The sequence below is a fragment of the Mesocricetus auratus genome, unplaced genomic scaffold, assembly GCF_017639785.1.
Source record: "Mesocricetus auratus isolate SY011 unplaced genomic scaffold, BCM_Maur_2.0 Super-Scaffold_100004, whole genome shotgun sequence".
NCBI classification, from domain to species: Eukaryota; Metazoa; Chordata; class Mammalia; order Rodentia; family Cricetidae; genus Mesocricetus; species Mesocricetus auratus.
Window position 1 is genome coordinate 36,927,765 of NW_024429189.1, and position 18,859 is coordinate 36,946,623.

Here is an 18,859-nt window from a genome sequence, read left to right on the forward strand (position 1 = left end):
CTTCTTATATTTTTGGTTGTGAGCCTAGCCTTTAAAGGCTGAGCTATCTACTCCAGCACAAATCATAGCCCTTCTAAAGAGCTATTTAGCCCTGACAAAATTCAAAAGAAGAGAATGGCAGGGGATTAATATTTTGAGTCCTAAGCATTCCCACAGTAAAGATCAAGTTGTGAGTATTCAACACAGAAAAAGCAGTTTGAGGTTCACTAGTCAATATTAAATGTCACTAAAAACAATCTAACTTAAATCCAATCCTGTGGGATGGCAACTGTTGATTGGTTGGTTGGTGGTTGGTTGGTGGTTGGTTGGTTGGGGTTTTTTCCCACTTCTCCCAATCCCTTTCTGAGAGGCTCTCAAACTGAAACACACTTCTAAATACCTAGTAACATCCTCAGGCCCACCAGTATCTTGGCTTTCCTGGGCCCCACGGGTTCCCTGAAATGCAGACAAGCATATAAAGGACACTGTGGCTTAAATTATTACTGTACAAGCTGCATAGCAATATATACAAAAACAGATGCTAGGTTTTCTCAGTTCTGTTATGCACCAACTATAGAATGCGTTTTTTGTTTGTTTGTTTGTTTTTTTTTTTTACAACATAGCTCATGTTTCTTGTGCTGTTCATACCAGGGAGCATATCAATGTATCAGTACTAGTGGATCCCATTCCTACTTATTACCCAGTAGGGTGTAAGCCCTGGGCAGAGACACCACAGGCTTGCAGAGTTGTGCTTCAGACATAACTGACCTTCCAGGGAGACCAGACATGAGGAAATAAATGAAAGAGTGACCTTTGCATGAGCCAAAAAAAAAAATGCATAAACGCAACACATGACACTTTGCTGCCCCTTTACTCCCATTGCTTGGAGATGGAAGAAAAAGCAGGACTAGGGAGAGCCATGGCTTCCGCAATTACAATGTCTGATGTGCATTTTCCAAGAGCAGGCCACTTTATGTAAATACGCATAAAGAGTATTCTTCCTTAAGTACAGTTCTGACCTTGGAACTGAGACCAATCCCCTCTCCGACTGCTGCCCCACACTTGGCACTGAAGAACAAGGAAGCTCCTCCCGGGCCAGAAGTCAGCATGCCTGCAGAACCACCCGGCTTCCTGTATTACTTCTCCCCAGTGTCAGCTTACCCAATTGTCACAAAAACCAGCTGAGTGCCATTAGCGTCTTTAACTGACCAAGTAGCCATTTCTGTTTTAGTTCTGTAACGAGTGACTAAACCTGGTCTTGGTACACCAGTTTATTTCTGCTTATGAATTAAATCACAGCAACGTCTCCCTGTCCTGGAGCCCTGCCATCATCAAAATGTCATCAGGACTCCCGGCACTGAGAGCCAAGTCTAAGTGGAAACCCAAAGGCCTCAGCCTCCTTCCTGTCAGCTGGGAAACCTGCAATGAAGAACAGAGGAGAGCTTGGGATGGCACTTCCTCGAAGGAGGTTGAAGGGACACTTTCAGTGTCTGAGTGAGCACCATACCTCTGGGTTCCAGAACCCTGCTCAGCAGAAATCAACACCACTTACTCGGGGCCAGGAGCAGAAATCAAGGCTAAGAGAAGAGAGCCAAGATGTGGCAAGACCTGGGACAGCAGCCACGTACACTTACAGGGCTGGTTTCCTTCTAGAAAGGATACCCCTGTGCTTAGGACAGAGGCTTTTCAGCACACCCACTAAAATGATCCTATCTGGGCCAGGTGGTGATGGTGCACACTTTTAATTCCAGCACTTGAGAGGCAGAGGCAAGCGAACCTCTGTGAGTTCGAGGCCAGCCTGGTCTACAAAGTGAGTTCCAGGACAGCCTCCAAAGCCACAGAGAAACCCTGTCTCAGACCCCTCCACCCTTCCCAAAAGAAGAACCTACCTGACTAGGGAATTTAGAATATCCTAAGTTCTTGGCACAATTCACCCTGTGGCATGCACTGCTAGGTGACTGGTTTACTTCTGCACCTCTCCTGCTCTACCACAACCTATATGGTTTGCTGTCCCTGGGGGATGGATCTAAGTAGATCTAAGCCAACCAGTGATGGGTCCCTCTGCACCCAGGGAATGACTCTAGCCCATGAGATCTGAGTGAGTTCAGTGCAAATTCTTGTAGGAAAGTTCACCTAAATGGGCTCCTTCCCTTCCCAAACTCCTCTTCCTTTGTAAGATGCAATGCAGGGAGTAACAGCAGCCCAGGAAGACAATACGCGCCAGCACACAGCGGGCATGCCAAGGGAACAGGAAAGAGCCACGACCTTCACGCTGCCCTGCAGCAACTGTGACACCGTGTGACCGAGATTCCTGGTTATGGAAAGTACTCAAATATCTTCTTAATCTCCCACTAGACAACGACTATATGAATGGCTTGTACCCAAAGGCTTAACTCTTACAGTTTCCTGTCTTCATCCAACCCAACCACGTGCACTGGCATACTTCCTGACTACCAAGAGTTAACCATTACATCCAAGACCAAAGTTGTTGCAGTCCCCAAAAGGATTTGGTAAAAACCAGCAAGAAAACAGTTTAGTACCCCTTACAATTTTTGATTATAAAACAGCTCCAGTGTTAGTACAGCTTTTAATGCCATGGGGCATAAATCAAAATGAGTAACTGCACAAGTGTCTCAGGGGGTATGGAGCGCATACTGAAAGCAAAGTCTAACTTTTGGTTGCTGTTTGGAGCAATAATTCCACAGCCTTGCCCAGCACAACGTACTTCTAGGAAGTAGAAAAGAGAGCTATCATCAAAACTCTAGTCTAGACCCTTGGAGTGTTATCCACAGACTGAAATAAGTAGTTCTGTGAGCATCTCAGAAGCACAGGGTCTCGGATCCCAGACCAGAGTCATTAGACCAGAATCTGCACCATAGCCAGATGCTCAGCTGACTCACACACACACTGAAGTTAAGCTGTGCTAGCCAATCACTGTGCCTGAACAACCTCAATGACATCAACTCCATAGATTCCCATATTCACCTCTTAGATGAAGAGAATCACAGTCAGGAAAAAGAGACTGTAGGAAAACTTATACATGTATCCAAGGCCCCATATTTTCTGGTGTGGTAATTCCAAGGGTGACACAAACATAAATGCACATAGTGAACTCCCTACCTCAGTGACTCTCAACTGTGTCCAGTGTGTCCTGGAGGCCAAGCAGTCAAGCACAGCCAACCCTGTACAGAGGTTTCAGAATCTTTTTAAGTACATGAGAATACTTTATAACCACCTCCTATGAACTGTCCATCATTAACAGCTGCTCAAGGGAGAGGCCGTGGTACAGGGGAGAGAAGCTGTGGTGACCGCATTTTATGCATGGACGTTTGCAGCCCTGATCCTTTCTTTCCCACTCATGAAGATGCTGCTGAACTAAGGGTGAAATGGTCATCTTACCAAAGCAATAACGTTGAATCCACTCATCTTTTAAGAGAGTTGATAGCATTTAGCAACTGATCTACAGTTAGTCACCAAATGCTCACATGCCACCTGCCCTGCTCCAGGAAGCCTGTGGGGTTTGGGGGAATACCAGAATCTTCTAAAGCCTCCTCGGTGATGCCATCTCACCATTGCCTCCCACCAGACTCCATTCTTTCATTTTGCTTCTTCCTTCTTACAATCAAATGGTGCTCACTGATCTGGTCTGGCTTTACAGGCTGAGGCCCTCACCCACCGTATGGTGCCTGAGGTATTCACAGTTCAAAAGATCCCGTGGAATTTCCTGAGTCTGGGCCCTAGAGGGTCACTTGTCAGCGGCTCTGGACAAATGCATGACCCCCATCAGCGAATGAGATGGGGGCGGTCCCGACTGTCTTTGAAACATCAGACACTGACAACTGTACAATCTTTTCTGACAGCAGATGAAGGGAAGAAACTAGACAGCATCTCTTTTCATGTCCTAAGAGAGATCTTCACATTTAAAAAATAAAGAAAATGAAAGACAAGCCAACAGGTACTTAGAGTATCATCTGCATTGTCTCAACGTTGACATCAACCAGTAACCTTCCAATGTGGCTAGGAAACTGGAGTCCTAGGCCAGCTATGCTGAAGACCCCAGCAAGAGTCAGCTTTCTCAAGTCCAAAGATACACTAATCAATGGTCAACTTTCTATTATATGTGACACGTACTGTGAACAAAGGAAACCAAGCACCCCAGAGAACAGACGGGTTTATTAAAGACATTCTGATAATGGTAAGCACAGACAAAAACTAGGCTTAATCCATCCTCCATGCCCCAAATGATCTTCTGATTTGCACACTTTCGAATAGGACCTGGAATGTCTTTAGTGATGACAGTTAATGAGGAGCCACTCAAACAGTTTGATACAAGATAGGTACTTGGGATCATGTTGTCAACCCTCCGACTAAAGGAACTGATCCCTGGAGCAGCTGACCCATCAGAAAGCAGAGAGCTGAAGTTCCCAGGGGAGGTTGGAGGCTCAATAGCAAGCACTGCGAGGGCAGTCTGAGGAGACCTGAGAGCAGAGTGTGACCTTCAGAATGACTGGCCTTACACACACACACACACACACACACACACACACACACACACACGTCCGTAACTGCTCAGCAGCCTTCACATTCCTCACCTGGGAGACCAACTCTGCTCAGCGGTCAGCACTGCTCCAAGGTAAATGTAGTATACAAGTACCATTCCCGAAGCCAGAGTCACACTTCTGAAGTCGCCAGGGTCCACAGCTGGCCATATCCAAAAGGACAGGCAAACGCATCTCAGATCAAATATTAATACTTCTAAATTTCCAATGCAACATTTATACACCCGCAGGTGATCTCTTTTCAGGCAAATCTCTACTGAACTGGCTCTATTATCAGACGTGTCTACGAAGCCACAGCCTGTCTGTTCACTTGAAAGAGAGAGACAGCCCCTATGGGAAATGATGAAAATAACTCCAGTTGCCACAGAGTATTCAAAGAAACAGCTGACATCATTTCTACAAAGTTCTAAGAAGGATTAACTGATGATAACAAAATAGTCAAAAAATCTGCAGAATTTCAAATCTGCAATACGGAAAATTTCATATTTAAAACAATTAACTATAAAGAGCATCCATTAGGATATTTTTCTCAGTATTTTTAATCTATATTTGCTATTTATCGAGCTCTCACTCAATACCACTAGCTAGGTAGTCTAGCTGACCTTGAAGTTCAATGCAAACCCTCAAAATAATAAGATAGGAAGATATAGAGGAAGACATCCAACATTGACCCCTTGCCTTCATGAATCCATGCACTGTCAAGTCCAACCAAACAAACCCATGTGTATACATGTGCATAAACCACACCAAAAAAAAAAACTTAATAAGTTAGAGGACAACTGAGGAAGATACTTAACTGGTCTCCGCTCACATGCACATACATAAACATATACCTGCCTGAAACATGAACATTCACCACACATGTAAACGTATGTGCATGTGCTCTGCCTATTTCACTTTTGCTGTATGCTTGATGACAATTATATTCCCATTTCTTGTCACTCCCCCAGCTCAGAGGACTGTGTACAAATTCGTGATTAATATATGTCAACTAGTCATTTAAGGTACACTGAATACGATACAGTGCATGTGTGCAAAGTTCTCTAGCTGTCTGCTGTTGTGTTTGAACAGATAGTGGCTGCTGTATACAGACGAGCCTTGCCCATTTTCCCTTGTGTATTGCCCCTGTATCCTTAGGATGCATCTTGAAAGAAAAGTTATGCGGAGGAGGTTAAACGACCGACCCAATTTCCACACAGAACCATGGCTAGCACAAGTAAGGCTGTGAAGAGACCACGCTCAAACCTCTTGGGGCTTGTGCAAGTGGAGCTGGATTAGCGAGGGGAGGATCCCAGTCAGATCCCATTTACCAAAACTTCTGAACTCCTTCCTCCTGTCAGGAACTCTCTGGTGAAGTAGAGTTTCTACCTTTGGGTTTCACTGAGAAAGGATGCCAGCAGTAGAGCAGGAGGACAGATGGTGTTAGCAAACTGAAGAGGAGCCATGAGGGCCACCACGGGAGCATGTGAGAGGGGACATGGTCCAGGGTAGGTCACTCCTCTAGCCTCCTTGAGGAGCTTCCTTTATGCCATCAATGGGCTTTAAACTGCACGCTAGAAAGCAATGTGGGCAGACACATACAATAGACTCTCCCCTCAGGTGAGAATGAGGAAGCCAGGGGCCAAACAAAGGAGAACAGCCCAGAACAGGGCAGGAGGTCATACAGAGTGCACGGAGCCTGACCCTTTAACCCCTTCCTCGTCACCTTGCAACACTCCAAGTAAGTACCTGCCCCCACTTTCCACACGCCAGTAATGTTCCCTTGCTGTGTTTTAACTGTGCTGTGTTGTTTTGTTACCCAGGTATGTACCCACACGACACAGTTATGAGGCCAGAATGAGCAACACCAGGTCTCAAGATGGCTTAACCAGGAAGTGGCAGCCCACCCTCTGGGCCATGGTGTCAGGAAAGACAGGGCCACCAGTGGCTACTCATTAAGATGGAGGCCTTGTTTCCTTTCAGAGTGCAACCACTCACCAAAGGCTGCTGCTTCCAGAGAAGATCAAGTTTCCAAGTTACTTCTCCAAGTCTCTCTTCCCTAAACACAAGAAATACCTCCTCAATCTCCAGCCACCTCCATCAGAGTCCAAAGAAGACAGAGGGAAGACAAATAACCCAGCACACCTGGGTTTAAAATCTCAACCCCCCTCCCCATCTGACTTCCTGAGACTAACACTAATGTACTAAAAAGCAGTTTCTTGCAAGCTTCTCTGGAAGTTTGTGTCAGGGAGATTTGAGTGTTCAAAACACAGAGGGAGGCTGACCATGGATATGAGGATAAAAGAACAAAATCTCCAGATCATGTCTTACTGGCTGAATGGAATGCACTGGGACTCATGTAGGCTGCTGTGAGGTAACTTTCCAGTGTCCTGTGCTTAGCTAAGTTGCAAAACGTCTAGAGATGAGACATAAGCCTTCACAGACATGAGTTGTGCCCAGAAGACAAGTGCAACAAACTTCCCACTAGGTGAACTAATGGCAGCAGAAATCTATTTCTCAATGTTCAGAAGGCTGGCATTCTAACATCTAGACACCAGCAGATTCCACCAGGCCTGGTCCTGTTCCCTGGCAGATCCAAGGCACCTGCAGGTGTGTCTTCACACCTTGGGAGGGAAAAGCATCTCTTCGAGGCCCCCTTTTTAAAGTCACCTCTCTCTCATCCCCATCACAAGAGCTCAACGGCAAGACTCAGTCTCAGAAACAAAAAGGAAAACAAAACAAAAATTTTATCTGATTTTGAAATCAGTATTTTCACAGGACAGGAAGGATAACTGACCACAACTTAGAAAAATCTTACAACAAACAGAGCTGTAGCTGACCACCCCACGGTGACCTGTTCACTATTCATTTCTGTTTGCTGGAAATACTGTCTCTTGAATTCTGGACAAACAGGCTTAGTCACTTCCCAGCCAAGGTACTAAGCTTTCCGTGACAATATGACAGAGCATCAAGTTAGTTAATAAATGCCATACCGTGGGAAGAGCATGACTTTCAAACAGCCACTCCGTCTTTCTATCACAGACTGTGATGAAACCTATTTATTACATTTCCCAAGGTACCCAAGCCAGGTTTATTGAGGAGTCACACACGGGCTTTCCAAGTGCAGCACAGCAGGTGAAAAGCCTCTATTTTGTCCTGAGGGGGGCATTTCCATCCCTGGGTTCTCATCATGACGTCGAAGCTGGCTCTTACCACTCTTCAGTGTGTGGTGTCACTTTTGAACTTGATTCTACCCAAATGACACCAAGGACACCTTCCGTTTTCAGATCTTACCTGCATTTCCACTTGAAGGCGCGAGGGGGAAGCTGCTTGGCCTATGTCCCCTGACCCAAAGTGGTTTTAGGCAGAGACAGAAAAGCTGCTGGCTGCTCAGTTTCGATCTGAAACCTAAATCTTTTAAGTCTAGATTTAGGGAGTACCTGCAGGTGGGGGTTGACAAGCTCTGGAGCCAGGAAGCCAGAGTCTGAAGCTACACTCCGGCACTTATCCTGAATTTGATTCACTTTCTCACTCTGTGTCTTTGTTTCCGGTCTGTAACACGAACTATGGGGTCCTTCCCCATGATGTGTGAGGTGGCTGAGTGTGTCCAGAGTATGGTTAGTGCCCAAAAGCTAGCTGGCCTCACACACAGTACACACTGGTTACTGATCTTACAGTGTGTATACCTGTGCTCCCCAATGGTCTGCACCTCTGTAAGCAGAACTAAATGTGGGAGCCTATTCACCTTTCTTTTCAGGTACATCATAAAGCCACGATTTCCATGACCTAGCCCAACCCTTGATCTTCCTTCAGGAAACAAAAAGTTATGAAAAGGGCAGTTTACCTACATGACAGAATGAGTGGCTTCTTTGTATAAAAAAATATATAATATATAATATACTTGAAGAAATGAGAATTAAAAGATCCTCCGCATAACTTTTCTTTCAAGATGCATCCTAAGGATACAGGGGCAATACACAAGGGAAAATGGGCAAGGCTCGTCTGTGTACAGCAGTCACTATCTGTTCAAACACAACAGCAGACAGCTAGAGAACTCTGCACGCATGCACTGTTCTGTGTGTCTGCTTTTGTCCCTCTTACCCACCTACCTCCCTCATAGCCACACCAAGGTGACAATGGCCGAGGACCCAAAGCCCAGTCCTGAGGTTCCAAGATCCTAGTTTTTGGCTAGTGACAGAGTGCCTGGCAGGGTACAGTGATCTGAGAATTGTAGCAGCACCCTGCATCCAAAAACCAGTAACCGTATAACATGCCTCAAAATGTTTAAACGACACTTCAAATTCTGTACAAACGCAACACTGCACTCAGTTCAGAGAAGGGGCTGGGAGATTTGGGGTGAATTCTAGAAAGCTGTAGCTCCAAAGGTGTAGGAAATGCTGATTTAAATGTCTATTGGACCACACTAGGCATTCAGGGTATGACAGTGCAGTTCATGAAGTTACCAAGTAAGAAGCATAGCAGGAAACAAGGAAGGACGGTAACACACAGTCCTCACTGTGTGCCAGGCACAGGCACAACACAACCCAGCCCTTCACACCCCCACCCAGCTCATCCTCACAAGCACCAAACATTAGCTTCTTTCCACAGGTGTCCTCATGACCCTCGGGGGCCACACCACTCACGGTAGGGAAAGAAGTTAGAACCTTAAGGTCTGAGACAGAAAGAAAAGTGCAGGGAACCTCACCTCAGAGGATCCTAAGAGAGAGAAAGAAAAGGACAAAGTGTTCCAGACACCCAGGAAAGGGCCCAGATCATTAATCTGACAAGAATAATGAGAAGAGGTGACTGGCAGGGTGCCAAGTGGCAGAACAAAGCTGGAGTTGACCTGTCTTTGCATTTCAAAGGCGACTGACTGCTATTCTGGCCCTCATGTTGAGAGGACTGTTTCATCCTCAAACAAAGAAAGTTAACTGTACTTCCCTATCAGCTTAACTCAAGGTTAATGGGAAGTTTTCTTCCAAATTGTGTTCTAGGTAAGCTTACCTTCTGGGAACTCATAAATTCTCTCACAGCTGAACCTCTTTCAAGACAAACCTGAGGTATACATGACCTCCAGGCAGTGAGAGTGTGGTTGTGCTGGCTGCAGTAATGCTAAGAATAACAGTAACACTAATAACCATAGCAAAAGTCACAGAGCAGCATCTGTTGACAGCTAAAGTGTGCCTACTGTGTGCCTGCACTGTTAAAGGCAGTATTTTTTTTTAATCCCTTTAAAGGAAATGAGTCTCAACGAGGCCACTGAGTGATGGCCCAGGAATTTCAGCCAGCTGATAGTCTGTACTCAACAAGGAGACTGCTTGTGGCTGGGTACTTTCAGGTTTTGGCACACATTTATTTTGCCCATCACTTCCTGAGCTGAAGTAGTTTCCCAAATTGCCCCCAGCCTTTAGGATAAGGAACACTACCCTCCCTGAGGGCTGACAGAATGCACACACATAAACTGCTAACTTAGATGCCAGAAAACAAAAGTCCATTGGAATAAAAGCAAAAGGGGAAGGGAGAGACAGAGAATGAATGGTGAAAGACTGAAAATGAGGAAGCCAAGTGAAGAATGTAAGAAGGTTCCTTCCAACTACTGCAGAAAGCTTTTATAATGCAAAGTCTCATAATGGGGGCTCAGGAGATAGCTTAGCTGGCAAAAATGCCTGCTGCTGCACAAGCATGAGGAGGACCTGAATTTGAACCTAGAACCCAGGTTAAAAAGTCAAGTAGGTTGGGCACACTGCTCCTAACCCTGTAGGGAAAGGCAGGTTCCTGGGGCTTACAGTCTAGCAAATGAGAACCCTTGGGGGAAACAAACAAACCAAACAAACCAAAGTAAACAGTGCCTGAGGAACTAAACCCAAGGAAACATATACATACATACATACATAGATACATACATACACACACACACACACACACACACACACAGTATAACTGAAAATGCTTCACTTTATTGGCAGTATATTATTGAGTTTCGTAAGTCACTGCATTGGTTTCATAAGGTCAACCATACCTTATAAGGTTCAAGTTCAAAAGTGCTAAAAAGGTAACATGAATGGTCTAAGCCGTGTGTAACTACAAACTCCATTCATCTATGCATAAAATCAGGGTGGCTCTCAGTTTCCCCAATTCTTTCACAAAATGCAATGCTGTCTGTCATCTTGACTTACGTACTTAACCAACCCAACAGTGAGCTTTTCATTCTCCTTTAGAGTGAGTGAACAGGTATTCTGCATTATGGATATACTGTGTATACTATACTTTGAACACTACAGTTGCATCTCAGATTTTGCTTTCACAAGTAAATAGTCCAAGAAAGTATCTGAGCATGGTGGTATATGACATACCTATAATCCCAGCACTTGGGAGGTAGGGGCAACAGGATTGTCACAAGTTCAAGCCTAGGCCCCCTTCCAAAAACATCTCCAACAAATAAATGTAGGTCTCTAACATTCCAGACATTTACAGGGATAGCTGGAGAGCAGATTCCTAGCAGAGGGATAATTTTGCTCATAAATGATTAATAACTCCCTCTCAGACAGACTGCTGCAGACTCCAGAGATACATACACTCCCACCACAGCTGACCAGAGTCAGTCAACATAGTGTCAGTGACTGCAGAGTGGGACAGAGATGTGTGTATGTGGCTTCTATAACCCCTCATACTTCCTTTGGTTATAGAGACAAATGCAAACTGCACTTCTAGTAGTGAAAGATAGTATCAGATTCCTCTTCACTGTGGATGTAACTCTTTGTACTGCTACCAACAATGTATTAACCTTTGGCTTTGTGATATAGGCATCTCAATACTGTTTTAAGCTGAGTTTCTCTAGCTGCCACACTGAGTGGTTTTGTTTTTTCCCTTATATAAACTCCACTTGCCCCTGTGCTGATTACATTGCTTTTGTCCACTGTCTATGTTATTAGCTGGTCTAAGCATTTCGTGTGTGTGTGTGTGTGTGTGTGTGTGTGTGTGTGTGTGTTCATATGTATGTGTGTGTAATAATATGTATATAGTGTATGTATATTTTATGTACAAATATAATACATATATTATAACAGCCCTACATACAGGGTAGGTTCATGTTTCATGTGACAACAAACAATTTGAACACTATCAATAGGCAATGTAAAATTATGAAAACAAAATTTCTGTGCAAATATATCTCTTTACAACTAAAGGAAATGTGTATCAGGGCCAGCAGAATGGTACAGTTATTAAATGTGCATTCCCTGTAAACCTGGCAACCCAAATTTGATCTCCAGAAATCATGTAAAGACGGAAGGAGCGAACCAACTCTGCCAAGCTACTCGCTGACTCCCACACATGTATATTGCCATGAATACACACACGCACGCATGCATACATACACACACACACACAATTTAAAACTAATTAATTCATTCATTCTTTGGAGTCATAAAGATCCTAGTCCTTATTTTCTAGAATCCTTTCAGACAGTTTAACAGAAGTGTTTACATGAAAAAAAAAAAAAACCCAGCCTCAAAATGGCCCTTGTCCACATAGAACATTGCAGTTACCAGAGTCTACCGAATCCATAGACACCTAAGTCTTTTTTATTATTATTTCAATTTATATTTATGGGTGTTTGCTTGCATGTATGTCTATTTGTGCCTGGTGCCCACGGAAGCCAGAAGAGGGCATTAGACCCCATAGCTGGGAATCACTACATCTGTGCTAGGAATCAAATGCCCATGCTCCTAACCACTCTCCTGAGTGCTCCTAAGACCCACCTTTCCAGTCCCCAAAACTTGGATCTTTTTTTTTTTTTTTTTTTTTTTTTTTTGGTTTTTACAAGACAGGGTTTCTCTGTATTGTTTTGGAGGCTTATCGGTCCAGCTGACCTCGAACTCACAGAGATCCACCTGCCTCTGCCTCCCGAGTGCTGGGATTAAAGGTGTGCGCCACCACCGCCTGGCCAAAACTTGGATCTTAAGGTGCAGTAGATACAAAGGAAAACAGTTCATGACTGTACAACAAGCATTACCAACCATCTCACAGATGGGAAGAGTGAGGCTCAAAGATACAACAACATCCACACAGCGATTTCAATCAGGATCCCAAAATCCTTGGACTTAAGTGATACACAAAGTAGCTTCCTGACGCCTTAAACTAACTATATTGGCCAAACCTACCTCCTCCACAATATCACTTCCATATACATTCTCTAAGGGAGCACACCTTTAATCTGAAAAGCAAAAATTTCATCTGCATCTTGAGATGTCTTCTCCCCCTTTAAAGGAGAAAACTAAAAGTTGCTCTTTACATGTGAAAACACAGAGGCCAAGGTCTGCCCCCTGCTCATCCCACCCTCCAGACTCTCACTTGAAGGTCCACAGAGATGGCCACAGTTCAAGCCTCAAGGCTAAAGATAGAACTCAGAGGGAAAGCCCCTGCATATTATTTACAAGGCCTCACATTTGACCCAGAAGCCCAATATTTAAGTTTAGCTTCCTACTGAATTCCTCTATTTCTCTTTTTGAATTATTTTAATTTTTTAATGCAGATTATTTTATGTGAATGAATGCTTTGCCTGCAGGTGTGTCTGTATACCATATGTGTGTATGGAGCCCACAGAGGACAGAAGAAATCATTGGGTTCCCCGGAACTACAGTTACAGATGTTTTTGAGGCACCATGTGGAGGTTGGGAACCAAACCTGTGTCCCCTGCAAGAGCAGCCAGGGATCTTAATCTCTGAGCCATCCCTACAGATCCTGGATTCTCTGCTTCCTAATAACTCTAAATCTCCAGGCTTACCTGGAAACAGACTTTTGTTTAGAATAAAGTGCTGTGGTCGATTTTGGATCAATCTCTGCCAACACATAGGATTCTTCCTTATAACTCAAAATGAAACCAATTAAGCTAATTCATCAACCAGCATGAGAGAAACTGCAACACTCTTAATAACAGAAACCATGTCCATGATTCTCACAGTGCTAGCAATGGAAGACCGAAGGCTGAACACTCAGGAATGGCAGGAACCATTCCACTACAGGAAAGGACTATCCAGCCAAAACCAGTGCCACAGAGAGATGGTGACGGCTGAAAGGGGGGCTGGGGCTGACCTGCAAGGACCTGGGGCAAACAAGAGAAAACATGGATGTGCCACCTTCCATGCCAAGGCTCTGATAACTCAAAACAACAAAATGAAAGGAGCCGAGCACAGGACGCGCTCGCCTGATGTGGTCACTCAATAGCGTACAGAAATGAGAGGTTCCTAAACTAATGCAGAGAATGTTTTAAACCTTCAAACTCAATCAAAACCAATTTTACACATGATTTTTCTGGCAGGTACATAAACATCTTTATTCAACCTGAAAGGGAGAGAAGCTATCTAAGTAGAAACTGAAAGTCAGACCATTATAAAAAGGTTTTGTGCTAAAACAGCATTATTTACCAAGAGAATTAGCCAAGATTATCCAGGTTCCCATCCCATGCATTCTGTAAGGCCATGACCATTAGAGCAGGGCAGCCCAAACACACTCTTAAGAGGCACTACATACATTTAACTATTTCAGGAAATTATCCTTTATTCCTCAAAATATAACAGTCCTGTAAACAAGGGGATATTTTCATCTTTAACAGCTTTACCTGCTATTTGGACCGAACCATCCTCACCCAGAAGAATATTGCCAGCTTTCAAATCCCTGTTAGGAAAAAAACAAAGCAGAGGCTAAATTATGAAGCATAGATTATATATTATACTGACTCACTCCAGAAGATTTTAACACACGGCACACAAGCCAACTGCCTGACACAATCATTATATTGTGAATATTAAAGTCACGTAGCAGATTTTAAAAGTTCTAAGTGCACACTGTCATTTTCTACTTTGCTCCCGAGGCACAGTTAGGGTTTTAATAACAAATATTTTATGTGAAGCCATTATCTGCATTTAATTAAATCACTACCGAGGAGACTATTTTATGTTTCAGAGTTAGTCATTAACCCTAAAGCCACAAGACTGCCATATTTATCAAGAATTAAATCCTTGTCTAAGTTGGACTATTCTGCTTCCACAATTCCAAACAACCCCACAGCCCACTTAAAATGATTTTGATCAGTCTCTCCTATGGAGTGATATCAAGGCTAAATGTCAATTGTAATATTTCATGTGCTATTTCTTTACTATATGAGGCAATTTTAATATTTAAAGAAAGTGATAATCAAGAAACAAGTACTAAGAAATATGGTACCGATCATTAAATATACAGCTGTCTCATGGTTCCACTTTGAACAATGTTACTAGTATTAGGGTAAATGGTTGTCTGTTTGTAACATTCCTCAGAGTCAGAATAACATTGTTGCTTTTGAAGTACTGGTCACTCAAATTCCCTTGGCTGTCCACTTCAAAGCTTAGCATTCTATGTTGCAGAAGAAGTTGCCAGCGCTGCTTCCCTCCCTCTCACCACCAGGCTCCAAAAATGTGAACATAAAATGTAACAGTCTCTCTTTCCTTAGGAAGAGGGAGACAGCATCCAGTTCAACCAAGCACACTTTAAGAGCAATTATGTTAACTAATTCCTTAATGAGCCCACACAGCATTTACTACATTTGCCCTATTTCAATTTAACCACATAAACCAGGATACCTGGGAAATGCATCCAAGTTTATTCTTTGGAGGTTTGTTTTGCTTTTAAGTGTTACTTTGGAGTAATACAAAAGCCCACCTATAGCAAATGTGTGCTTGAAATTCTTTACGAACGGTAGTTATACATTATGAAGAGCAGGCTGTACAGAAATCATACCTGTGGATCTGACCATTTCTGTGCAGATAGTCTAAACCTTCCAAAACTTCCTTGAGAATTGTTGCGATTATTGCCTCTTCCAGAACACCGTTCTTGTGCTCTCCTCGATTGACGATGTATTTGATGATATCCAACATGGAACCTGATCGGACAGGCAGAATTGGCAGGATTATTTTCATAGGCATCTCTGTTCCTTTTTACATTAAGAAACCTCTACTATGACAACACTAAACAGGACCAGAATCTGTTTACTTACTTTCAATACTCCCAAAGAATAATAAGAGTCAAATCTCATGCCCAAGGCTAGAAACACTATGTCTATTAATAAGTTGGCAAGAACACCTTCAGTGTGAGGTTGAGTAGAATTCTCACTAAAAGTCAGGGAGGAGAGCTCTGTTGAAAGGGCTCAGTACTGAAGACTAACAGCTGCTTTTCCAGAGGACCCTGGTTCAGGTCCCACTGCCGCCATCACTGGGTGGCTCACAAAGCCTTTAACTCCAACTCCTCCACGGATCCAACGGCTTCTTCTGACCTCCGCAGGCCCCACATTCACACGGCCAACACAGATCAACACACGCACACAAATAATAATAATAATAATAATAATAATAATAATAATAATAATAAAGCTAAGAGCAAGGGTGAGGGGACCCAGGAAATAGAGGCCAGTGATAAAGTATGTGATCAGCTGTGCGACTTCAAGGCTGTGACAATTAAATTCGTTATCAAATTCACTGTCCTGAGAAATTCCTAAGAGTGAGTAAGGCACACTTCTGCGGTATCTACGAGGGTATTTCCAGAGTGACTGGCATGTGGGACAGTAACTCAGGGAAAAAAACCTGCTTGCCCCCAATTATGGGCAGTATCATCAGATAGGCTGGGGCCCAGATAGACTAAATGTGGGAAAGGGAAAAACCACCAACATGCGTAAGTTCCACATTCTGGGTGAGCAGGTCTACTGCAGCTGCTGTCCCCACAGACACCAGCCTTTCAGTGCATGACTGGACTCTGCATGGAGCCTCCAGGTCTTAAGCCTCAGATGGAGGCAACATCAATGGGCCCCTGCCTCTAAGGCTTCCGGGTTCATGGACTGACTGACCAGCTGGTGACAGCCACTGGTGGACCATTCAGCCTCCAACCACTTAAACCAATGTTCCTTTTCTAATGACATGTATGTATATAAAACATAAACAACCCCCAGTATTTCTGTTCCTCTAGAGAATCTTGACTATTACAAAGGGCCTATGATGGATCCCAGCACTTTTTTTTTATTATTATAAAGTGCCTGGGGGTATGGGATTAAGATATCTCAACAATAAGGGCACTTGTTACCAAGACTGACAACCAGATTTTGTTCACTGGGACTCACATGGTAGAAAGAAAGAAGTGATCACTGCAAGGTCTTCTGACCTTCATATGCATGTCTGTGCTAATGGCAACACACACAATAGTAATAATAATAAGTAAGTTTAATAGCTGGGTGTGGTCCCCAGGTGCTCAGAAGGCTAGAATGGATGGGTATCTTGAGTCTAGGAGTTCAGAAACAACTTGGACAACACAGTTTCTAAAATAATAATATAAATATATCTACTAAAAGGATATGAAAACTTATTTGTTTAAAGAAGTAAACAAGTGAAGTCAAGAACCAAACATTGTTCAAGGGAGAAGAAAGGCAGCAGAGAACCAAGAGGAAAGAGTAGCAGCCCTTCCTCAAAGGTGGGAGGCCGGTCAAGCACGGTGCCTCCAGACCACTGCCCATAACCCCGAGATTCCTTTGTGAGCTTTATGCACAGGCTCTTCTAATAAATAAATACCTAGTGCTTTGTTACTATACAGAGATTGGTATCCTAGGCACTACGAATTCATGTTTCAACACATAGTAATTAATATTCTACACCTCTGGATCATTTTTAAAGCTATAATTACCTGGAGATTCAGCATTTCTGAGGAGTTAACAAATGGCTTAGCTCAGGACCTGAGTTTGGCTCTAGGCTCTTTATGATTAACTAAGATGATCGGGTCTCTCCATGAGATGTTGTACACCAAACGAGCTAGCTGCCTGCCCCTCATTAGAGATTTCATGTGGTCAAACATCATAGAAGAAAATACACGTACATTTCCCCTCAGAGAGGAGAATGCATCTGTCTACGCATCAATTCTTCAAATTTTCAGGTCATTTAGAAAAAATATTGATGGTAAACATTGTTTGCTTTATTCTTAAAAGTATGTAACGTAAGTGGCAGATAGGCATTTCTAGCCTTCTGGAAGAAAATGAGCATGAGTCCTTATCTGTCCACATTCCCCTTTCCTGTGCAAGCCTGCTGTCCACCTATTATCTTACCTTTCACAGCCCTATCTGGAGACAGGACTGGACTCTCAAACAGACAATGCATTTTCTATCTGGTCCTCAACACAGAAACCAGGGATGTTCTCAAGTTTATGAGAGGGAGAGGCCACCTGAGGTGAACTCTTCCACTGGGACAGAGAACCTGAGACTTCCAGGGGTCCAGGTCATCAGAACTCATCACTTTCTCAGAGGCAGTGGAGCCCATGAGACTCTCTGCCTCGACTGCTTATCGTTGTCTCAGGGACACAGCACTGGAGCTACGGAAGAAGGAGCCCTCTGGAGCTTGGTGCTAACGTGTGGCGCTACAGGCTTCCTCTGCGTTTTCCTTTTCCCTTCTCATTGCAAACTAAAGAAAGCACTTAAAAGAAAGCACAAACTAAAGAAAGCAGGACTGTCTATTTCCACTTGAGGGATGCTCTCTCAGCGGGGACTCTTGGGGGGAGGGCCTAGGCCCTGCCATGGATGAAATGACAGTTACTGGAGATCCACCATGGAGGGCCTCACCCTCCCTGGGGATCAGAGTGGAGAGTGGGTGGGAGACTGGGGGGGGGGGCTGGGGGAAGGGCAGGGAAGGAGGGGAGGGAGAGAGAGCTGGGATTGACATGTGAAACAAGCTTGTTTCTAACTTAAAAATAATGAGTTTGTATTTAAAAAAAGATATTCAAAAGAAGAAGGAGGAAGAGGAGGAGGAAGAGGAAGCAGGACTGGGGAGGCCTAAGAGAGCAGAGACATGTTTCCTAGAGGTCTACTCAAATCATGTATACTCAAATCAACTACAGAGACTTGGCATCTCGTGTATGGGCCTCTGCTTTATGAAAGAGGATTTCTTTAAAATAATAAGAAGAATTAATTGCAATGCATCCCTTATTTAGTCTTAGCTGGAACCAGCTCTCAAGATCAGATCCAACCACACTAGTTTTGGCTCTGTAGAGTCTCCACAGACTTGTTTCCTGCTCCAAAGACCTCCTTCCTGCCCTGAGTTTTATACAGGAGAGCCACCAGAGAGACAGCACAGACAGCAAGCAGGCCTTCAGAGGCAACCATGCAGGCGTCGTAACCTTCAGTGTCCAGGACTGCAAAATGGAGAGAACACTTGGAATGTGGTACCGTTTCATTTTTGTCTGGTTGTTGGTTTTTAGTTTTGTTTGTTTTTGGAGACAGAGTTTCTCTGTGTAACACCACTACCTGTCCTGGAACTCACTCTGTAAACCAGGCTGGC

The 18,859-nt window shown here is 43.9% G+C and overlaps 1 protein-coding gene across 3 annotated transcripts in view; it reads right to left on the reverse strand.

The window, feature by feature from the left end:
* Stk39 (serine/threonine kinase 39) overlaps nt 1-18,859 on the reverse strand; it is a 273,394-nt gene that overhangs the window by 173,074 nt on the left and 81,461 nt on the right. For all 3 annotated transcript variants that reach the window (XR_005877175.1, XM_021232850.2, XM_040745499.1), the window contains exons 4-5: nt 15,294-15,435; nt 14,137-14,192 (exon numbers count right to left, since the gene is read on the reverse strand). Coding sequence is in view for 2 of the 3 variants with exons in the window: in XM_021232850.2 (XP_021088509.2) it covers nt 14,137-14,192; nt 15,294-15,435 (198 nt within the window). In the remaining variant the exon portion in view is untranslated. The remainder of the gene's footprint in view (nt 1-14,136; nt 14,193-15,293; nt 15,436-18,859) is intronic.